Source organism: Oryzias latipes, chromosome 5 (genome assembly GCF_053564925.1).
Source record: "Oryzias latipes strain Hd-rR chromosome 5, Olatipes_Hd-rR_3.1".
Classification (NCBI taxonomy): Eukaryota; Metazoa; Chordata; class Actinopteri; order Beloniformes; family Adrianichthyidae; genus Oryzias; species Oryzias latipes.
In genome coordinates, this window is record NC_136241.1 from 16557725 (window position 1) to 16566532 (window position 8808).

General features: G+C 39.9%; 1 protein-coding gene across 2 annotated transcripts; it reads left to right on the forward strand.

The window, feature by feature from the left end:
* The first annotated feature begins 2739 nt into the window (after positions 1 to 2739).
* On the forward strand, positions 2740 to 5939 carry LOC101156080 (elastase-1). 2 transcript variants are annotated; one of them, XM_004068819.4, is made up of 8 exons: positions 2740 to 2900; positions 3100 to 3197; positions 3356 to 3456; positions 3873 to 3998; positions 5041 to 5177; positions 5249 to 5391; positions 5540 to 5689; positions 5829 to 5939. In XM_004068819.4, the coding sequence occupies exons 1-8, from the start codon at positions 2861 to 2863 to the stop codon at positions 5835 to 5837; spliced, it is 804 nt and encodes a 267-aa protein (XP_004068867.1). In that variant the 5' UTR covers positions 2740 to 2860; the 3' UTR covers positions 5838 to 5939. The 2 variants fall into 2 exon arrangements, with proteins under 2 accessions (XP_004068867.1, XP_023810728.1); XM_023954960.1 differs by lacking the exon at positions 5829 to 5939 and having other exon boundaries at positions 5540 to 5725.
* The last annotated feature ends 2869 nt before the right edge of the window (positions 5940 to 8808 follow it).

Consider the following 8808-nt stretch of genomic DNA (forward strand, 5'->3'; position numbering starts at 1 on the left):
CTATATATATATATATATATATATATATATATATATATATATATATTTATAAAACGCCCCTCTCACCCTCCGCGGGTGGCTTCTCCTCCAAGCTCGGGTCCTCTACCAGAGGCCTGGGAGCTTGTGGGTCCTGCGCAGTATCTTAGCTGTTCCTAGCACTGCGCTTTTCTGGACTGAGAGGTCTGAGGTCTTTCCAGGTATCTGTTGTAGCCACTCCTCCAGCTTGGGGGTTACTGCCCCGAGTGCTCCAATTACCACAGGCACCACTGTCACCTTCACTTTCCATGCTTTCTCCAGTTCTTCTCTGAGTCCCTGGTATTTCTCCAGTTTCTCATGTTCCTTCTTCCTGATGTTCCCATCGCTTGGCACTGCCACATCCACCACAACGGCTTTCCTCTGTTCTTTATCCACCATTACAATGTCTGGTTGGTTCGCCATTACCATCCTATCAGTCTGGATCTGGAAGTCCCACAGGATCTTTGCCCTCTCATTCTCTACCACCTTCGGAGGTGTTTCCCATTTTGACCTTGGGGTTTCCAGTTCATATTCTGGACACATGTTCCTGTATATTATTCCAGCCACTTGATTGTGGCGCTCCATGTATGCTTTCCCTGCCAGCATCTTACACCCTGCAGTTATGTGCTGGATTGTTTCAGGCGCTTCTTTGCACAGCCTACACCTTGGGTCTTGTCTGGTGTGGTAGATCTGAGCCTCTATTGCTCTGGTGCTCAGGGCTTGTTCCTGGGCTGCCAGGATGAGTGCTTCGGTGCTGTCCTGTAGGCCAGCCCTTTCTAGCCATTGGTAGGACTTCTTGATATCAGCCACTTCAGTTATGGTCCGGGGGTACATCCCATGCAGGGGTTTGTCCTCCCATGAGGATCTGTCCTCCAGCACTGTATCCTCTGCTCTCCATTGCCTGAGACATTCACTGAGCACACTGTCAGTTGGGGCCTTGAGCTTGATGTACTCATGGATCTTGGATGTTTCATCCTGGATAGTGGCTTCTACGCTCATTAGTCCTCGGCCTCCTTCCTTGCGGCTAGCATACAGTCTCAGGGTGCTGGATTTGGGATGGAACCCTCCTTGCATGGTGAGGAGCTTTCGTGTTTTAACATCCGTGGTCTGTATCTCTTCCTTTGGCCATCTTATTATTCCTGCAGGATATCTGATAACAGGCAGTGCGTAGCTGTTTATTGCCCGGGTCTTATTTTTGCCATTGAGCTGGCTTCTCAGGACTTGCCTTACTCGTTGGAGGTATTTAGCTGTTGCAGCTTTCCTTGTTGACTGCTCCAGGTTGCCATTTGCCTGTGGAATTCCAAGGTACTTGTAACTGTCCTCGATGTCTGCTATTGTTCCTTCTGGGAGTGAGACCCCTCCTGTGTGGACTACCTTGCCTCTCTTTGTCACCATCCCGCTGCATTTCTCGAGCCCGAATGACATCCCAATGTCAGTACTGTAGATCCTGGTGGTGTGGATCAGGGAGTCAATGTCACGCTCGCTCTTAGCATATAGCTTGATGTCATCCATGTAGAGGAGGTGACTGATGTTGGCCCCATTTCTGAGTCGGTATCCATAGCCAGTCTTGGTGATTATTTGACTGAGGGGGTTGAGACCTATGCAGAACAGCAGTGGGGACAGAGCATCACCTTGGTATATCCCACATTTGATGGACACTTGTGCAAGTGGCTTCCCATTGGCTTCAAGGGTGGTTTTCCACAGCTTCATTGAGTTTCCTATGAAGGCTCTTAGAGTCCTGTTGATGTTGTACAGCTCCAAGCATTCAGTGATCCATGTGTGTGGCATTGAGTCATAGGCCTTCTTGTAATCAATCCAGGCTGTGCACAGGTTGGTGTGTCGTGACTTGCAGTCTTGAGCGACTGTTCTGTCGACCAGGAGTTGGTGTTTGGCTCCTCTGGAGTCTCTACCAATGCCCTTCTGTGTGTTACTCATGAATTGATCCATGTGCCTATTTATCTTTGTTGCAATGATGCCTGACATGAGCTTCCATGTTGTGGACAGACAGGTTATTGGCCGGTAGTTGGATGGGACTGCACCCTTTGAGGGATCCTTCTGGATCAGGATCGTTCGCCCTTTTGTTAGCCATTCGGGGTGAGTCCCATCTCTTAGCAGCTGGTTCATTTGTGCTGCCAGGCGCTCGTGGAGTGCGGTAAGCTTCTTTAGCCAGTAGGCATGTATCATGTCAGGGCCCGGTGCTGTCCAGTTCTTCATACCTGAGACTCTTTCTTGGATGTCTGCCACTGTGATGGTTACTGGATTCTGTTCAGGGAGGTTGCTATGTTCTTTTCTCAGAGAGGAGGATATATATATATATATATATATATATATATATATATAATACAAGAACTGGCAAACCCAAATAAAAACATTTTGCTTATAAAGGCAGCTTGTGGGTGTTGTCCAGACAAAGCCAATTTTTCCTGTTTACCAAGGTAAACCAACCATGTCCAAAGGATGCCAAAAACCAAAATGACAGTTTAAAAGACAAACATAAGTTATGAAAGCCAAAAACATCCCCTCTTTCCATGAATGTATTTACCAACAGCGTTTTTTAATCGACGTATGATAATCTTTCTCCCATCATCTGAATCGCTTGAAGCCTTGTCATGCCATGACACATTTTTGAAATGAATCCTTGACAATATTCCACTAGTGAGACCAAGAGGCATGTATAAACAGAATGCGATAAGGGTGTGAGACTAATCACAGGTGCATTACTTGGATCTGGTCTGAGGAAACATAACAGAGAGAATTGCCAGCATCAGTTCAAGGTTACTTTTGGGTAGAAAAGACAGAGAGAAGCTTTCATTCTTAGTGGAAGGTTTTGACCCAACGCGCAAACATGCTCAGGTTTCTGTTGTTGACCAGCCTCTCAGCCCTGGGTAGGACTACTACACACTGGATAACTGTTTACAGCTGATCAGTGTTTGTCAAACTTAGCTATTTACTTATAGCCTGTTTTCTATCACCATGTCTATTTATTTATTTTTTTGCTCCAACTGAACTGAATTTGCTTTGGTCGGGAAAAATATGATAGTAAAGATTTATCTGACTTTCTTTTTTAATGTTTCGATTGACCAGTACTGGCTGAGCTGGAGCACCAGCCCAGGTACTTGGAGGACATCAGAGAGAGAGTTGTGGGAGGTGAAGTGGCCAGTCCCAACTCCTGGCCCTGGCAGGTACCCACCTGTTAAAACGAGTTTGCATGAAAAAGGTGGACAGACAAAGCTGGACAGGAGTTTGACAGAAAAAGGAAAAGCTGTATTTAAATCAAATCTGGCTTAGAATCTTTAAATGTTTTGCACATCCCCATCTGATTTGTTTTTTCCCTCCTTAGATTTCTCTTCAGTACCTGTCTGGTGGCAGTTACTACCACACGTGTGGGGGAACCCTGATTCAGAGGGGTTGGGTTATGACTGCTGCTCACTGTGTGGACAGGTATTTTGATCATTCGCTGCACACAGTAATTTTTAGCAATATAGGCTTTATTTGTATTTGTTTTTACTAATACTATGAATCAAATGTACATTAGTCTTTAGCCAGTATATTTTGCTTGTGTATACATCGTTAAACAACTCTAATCACCTCCAGCTATAGATCTTTTCTTGAAGCTGAAACCTAATTCTTTTATGTTAACAAGCTCCTAATTTTATCAGGATAACAAAAGGTCTTTAATATTTAATGTCACAGCAATATCTGCTGTAGATTAGACAAACAAAGTTTAGATTGAATGACTTGTGTTCAAAGAAGCTTCAAATTTGCGGTTTACTTTCTGCATTAAGTTTTGTGCAAAGTAAACAAAGGGACATTTTTTAACTTTTGGTTTTTGTTGGTTTCTTTTTTGAACACTGCAGCAGCAGGACGTGGCGCGTTGTTCTCGGTGAACATGACATCTACAGCAGCGGTGGCACAGAGCAGTACATCGGTGTGAGCCAAGTTTATGTCCACCCCCAGTGGGACTCTAACAGAGTGTCTAATGGGTAAGGGCGGACGTTTAGGCTCTTTTTCTTTCTTCAAAGGGAACTTTTTAATTTTTTGTTTTGAACTGTAAAAACTGTTGCATTCTAGGCTCTGAAAGTCAAGCCCATGCAGACACATAGACACTATGCTGCAACTCCAGAATGCATTTGGTCTGCTCCAATGTGCTCGGAAACATGACCTGTTTTGCAATGGGCTCAAATTTGATCAAAGCCTCAAATGATAGTCACAGATCCCAACAAAAGGCAAGACTCATCAATTAGCTCTACACTTCTCATTGAAAGATTATTTTCAGGAATATCTTGTTTAACGCTTGACAGACCTCTTTTATGGTGACTTGGATGAGAAGAAAAATGTAGACAGAATATATTTTTGAGGCATATTTTATTATTATTTTAAAAACATTTTATAAACAATTTTCTTGCAACAGGTTTAAGATTTGGAACAGCACAGAATCTTAATCTTCATTTGGCACATGCATTAATTGGAAATTTGATCCAACCCTTGTGGGCTGATTTCTTTCCAGTTTCCATGCTTTCCCTCCTATGTGCTGCTGATCACCTTGATCCATCACATACTGTAGGAACAGTGCTGTTTGGAAAACGCTGGACAGCGGACCTTAATGCTTGTTGGGCACCTTTTCTTCAAATACAAATTACAATATGATCTTGTTGGATCATGTGTTTCAGTGTTTATACCTTCTGGTGTGTCAGATATATAGACTTTTTTAAAGAATCCAGGACAAAAACATATGCACTGATGAATTTCTCACGATGTGCAACATCTAAGTGTAAATCAACTTCAAATTTGGCTAAAGGGCGTGGCTTTCAACAAACAAAAAATTGTCAAATTGACAACTAGATACTTAGTAGTTATACTCCTGGTGGAGTAATTTATGAAAGTTCACACAAGGAAGGAAATATTCTGCCTCAAAAGCTTCTGAGTACCCTGGCTTTAAGAGAATGGAGGTGAAATGAAGTCACAAAAGGCCTCAGACAAAGCTGGCTTCTCTTAAAATCTTTTTATTTTTTCCATTCATGTCAGGTATGACATTGCTCTTCTGAGACTGGCCTCTGACGTCACCCTGAACTCTTACGTCCAGCTGGCTTCTCTTCCTCCCTCTGGGCAGATTCTGCCTCACAACAATCTCTGTTACATCACCGGATGGGGACTCACTTCCAGTAAGTTCCTTCCACCTCCTGTCGATGTCAGATGATCATTTCCCTTTAATATCACTGCGTCTGCTCGACAGCCGGTGGTAGCCTGTCATCCCAGCTCAAAGAGGCCTATCTTCCTGTGGTCGACCATAGCACCTGCTCCCGCAGTGATTGGTGGGGCAGCACTGTGAAGACCACCATGGTGTGCGCAGGAGGCGGTGCTGAGTCTGGATGCAACGTGAGTCATCTTCCCAAAGAATTGTTGAACCAGTTTTGCTAAATTGGTTTCCATGTATTTCTAAGAAACGTATCTTTTAAAAGTTTATTAAATTTTAAATTTGACATCACGAAGTTTACAATATTTTATCGACATTTTCTTCTTTCAGGGAGACTCTGGAGGCCCTCTGAACTGCCAGGTTAGCGGCAAATACTATGTCCATGGTATTACCAGCTTCGGGTCTGCATATGGATGCAACTATCCCCAGAAGCCCACCGTCTTCACCCGCGTGTCTGCCTACATCGATTGGATGAACTCGGTCAGTATGAGAGAAAATTAATAAAAATGCAAAAATGAAAGATTTAAAACATAATTTAATGCATGTTCACGACGAAACGCGAAACTATCCAAATTGTTAAAAGTCATCAACATTTTTTTTCTTCTTTTGTTTTCCTCAGATCATGTAAGAGTGCAGGACAAGCATTTTGCAGCAAGGACCTTGTTTGACCAGTTGATTCATCTACTCATGCCTTTGCTTTTAATCAGAAATAAACTTGATTTGAACATTGTCTGACTTTTCCTCCTCATGTAAATAAAATATACTATTTATTATATTGTTTCGTAGCAATCCCCCAAAAAATGTAATGATCATTTTGTCTGTTGTTACTTAGATGTATTTATTTTCCATATGAAAAAATAATGCAGCACAGAGGCATAAAAAGGATCTCTGAAAATCCCTGAAAGCAGACGTTGACAACACACTGGATTTGAGACGGAACTACTAAAAAGAAACAACGGCATTTTAAATGCACTAAGGAATAATTCCCGACTGTAATAAGCTGTTTTAATCATATGCTTGCTGTGATCTTGGCAGGGTGTGGAGACAGAACCAAAGTGAATGAACAAGAAAACTGAGACACAAAATAAAAAAACACAAATAAAACTCAATCAAAGTCAAGATAAGAGGTTACTTTTCCACACATCAGTTGGACTTTCAGTGCATCTGTCACAGTGTCACAAATGTGCCTCTTTTTCCAGATCCAAACTACTTGTGAGAAAGATGTCAAAGTAGCATTTGACACCCAGAACATCATGACTGCGTTTTATTTGAGCAACGGGACATATTTTTTAATGATGTGAATTAAAAAATATATATTTTCTGATTCATTTAAAGGATTTTCCAATGTATTATGCAGTGGCCGATCACTCACTTAAGAAAGAAACTAAGGGCTTCATTCAGGTTACAAAAGGGATCAGTGAAACCCTCGCCACCCCACGGGACCTTCCACTGCCAGTAACTTATTTAAAATCAATTGGCCTTTTAATTGTGTCAATTGGTTTCAGTAAGTTTTAAATTTTAATTCACATAAAAAATTTAACCAAGCTTTTCTCATGGGAATCCATTAAAGCACAATAGATACAATTATTGTTTCTCCAGCATTCCAAATTCAATTTTGCTGAAGTAAGAACTTCTCTATTGCTGTTCAGAGAAGTACCGGTAATTCTATCTCCCTTCAGTGTAGACTTTATTTTAAGAGCCCCAATTTCCAATTTCTTGTATTCGTGATCCTTTTGAGTTCATGTTTTACTTCGAAGCCCATCGAGACGACTGTTGTTGTGATTTTGGGCTATACAAATAAAATTGAATTGAATTGAATTGAATTGAGAAAAAAACATAAAGTAAAGCCAGATCAAAATACTACTTTACTGTCCAAAGTTTGCGGATTCTTTGTACAAGAAACTGTTACTGATATGATACCATTATAAAAAAAATTCTCAATGACACTGACATGAGACACAATGTGGTTGACAACAGGCTTCAGTTCAACTAACAAGACATTTACCTGGGTCCATTTATACGTACATCAGACTGTTGTCCAGAAAATTCCCTGGTCATGTGGACACAGCTTGATCATGAATATCACCAATTCCAAAAGAAGCAGTCTAATACTTATCCAGTCCTCTTTAATTTCTTATATTTTTTTAAGATTATTTTTGGCTTTAATTTATGGCAGTTTGACTGAAAAGTTGCAACAAAAGTTGCACTATTGTTCAATAAGAATTTTTAAAGGCTTCTCGTAAAAAGACTGTTAGTGAATGTAGAAATTACAAAACATTATTTTTTTGACCGGTTCATTGAAGTCCAATTGTATCTAACCTCACAAGAATTACACAGCAGTGACAAAATTCCTTATTATAAACTGTGATTTATTTAAAGAAAAACTTTTTTTTTTCAAATAGAAATGTTTGTGCAAAAGAAACTCTAAAATTAGTGGAATTATTGGTTAATTTTGTGCAAAAATTGCCAACATTATTCTAATAGTAAAAAAGGCATGCTCTGATTTAATTAATTATTATGTTTAAATCAAAATTTTAATTTGAAAACAGAAAAAAAAGTTATTTTCAGGAAAGAAAATTGAAAGAACTCTGTCTAAATTTGACTAAAATGTGACTTTTGGTCACTAAGCCTCAGTTCGGTTGTTCCATTTGTTTCTATGATTTTGAATACTAAATTACATATTTCTGTGAAGTGCTACACGTCTGAAAATGATTTTTTTTTTTTCCTTTTAAAATGACTTTATTTGAAAAACATCTCCTCCAGTTAGACAGTTGACTCTCTGTCCGTGGTGAACTCCTAAGTTTGATTAGTTACTGTATGAATGTATAACTGATGTTTATATTGCTGTTGTGTATTATTTCTACTTAATTGCTTGAAATAAACCATTTCAAATCAAATTCAAATCAAATCAAACTCTGCTCTCATTCTGCAGTTAACTTGAAGAGGCTCCTTCAACCCCCCATGACCCTGTTCAGAGAAAGCTGAAATCGATGGATTTTTATCTGTTAAGCCCTTTGTGTTAAATGAGTCTGCCTTACCTTGAGATCAAATTCCAGCTAACCTGTAATATTTACATCAATACAGATGTAAAGCAAGAACTTGTCCTTACTTCAGGTACATTTCTTTGGTTGCCACACAATGAATCTTTTCTTTGTTTGCTTATTTCACACACTGACTAAAAAGCAGCCTTCAGACAAAAATGCTTTAAGTTAAACATGTTTTAACATCTTAGTGGTCTTTTTTAGGAAATGTCAAAGGTCATGCCACTGATTTTCACACCCCTTTGTTTGTCCAAGGGATTTGGTTGAATGCAGAAAAATTGTCTTATTAGGCTTTAAACTAACAACAAAAACACAAAAAAGATCTTCTCTATAAAAAGATAACTAATGTATTCACATAAACGATAAATCCTAAGCAACAATAACATGAGCAGAAAAAGAAAGACCTCAGGGTAAACTTAAGGCCACAATGACAAACAAAATACACCTATCTAAATACACTGACAGTATTACCTAAAAGAAAAAATGAGAGCGAAAACAGAAAAGCACAAAATTCCCTTCAGTAAAATAAACAGGGGAAAAGCAGTGGCAGAGAAAGTG

Bases quoted from the DNA above. Each gene is read 5' to 3' on its own strand.
- LOC101156080 (XM_023954960.1), top strand. From the start codon at position 2,861: ATGCTCAGGTTTCTGTTGTTGACCAGCCTCTCAGCCCTGG. The intron at 3,198-3,355 runs GTACCCACCTGT...TTCCCTCCTTAG, and splicing joins CCAACTCCTGGCCCTGGCAG to ATTTCTCTTCAGTACCTGTC. The intron at 5,392-5,539 runs GTGAGTCATCTT...TTCTTCTTTCAG, and splicing joins GTGCTGAGTCTGGATGCAAC to GGAGACTCTGGAGGCCCTCT.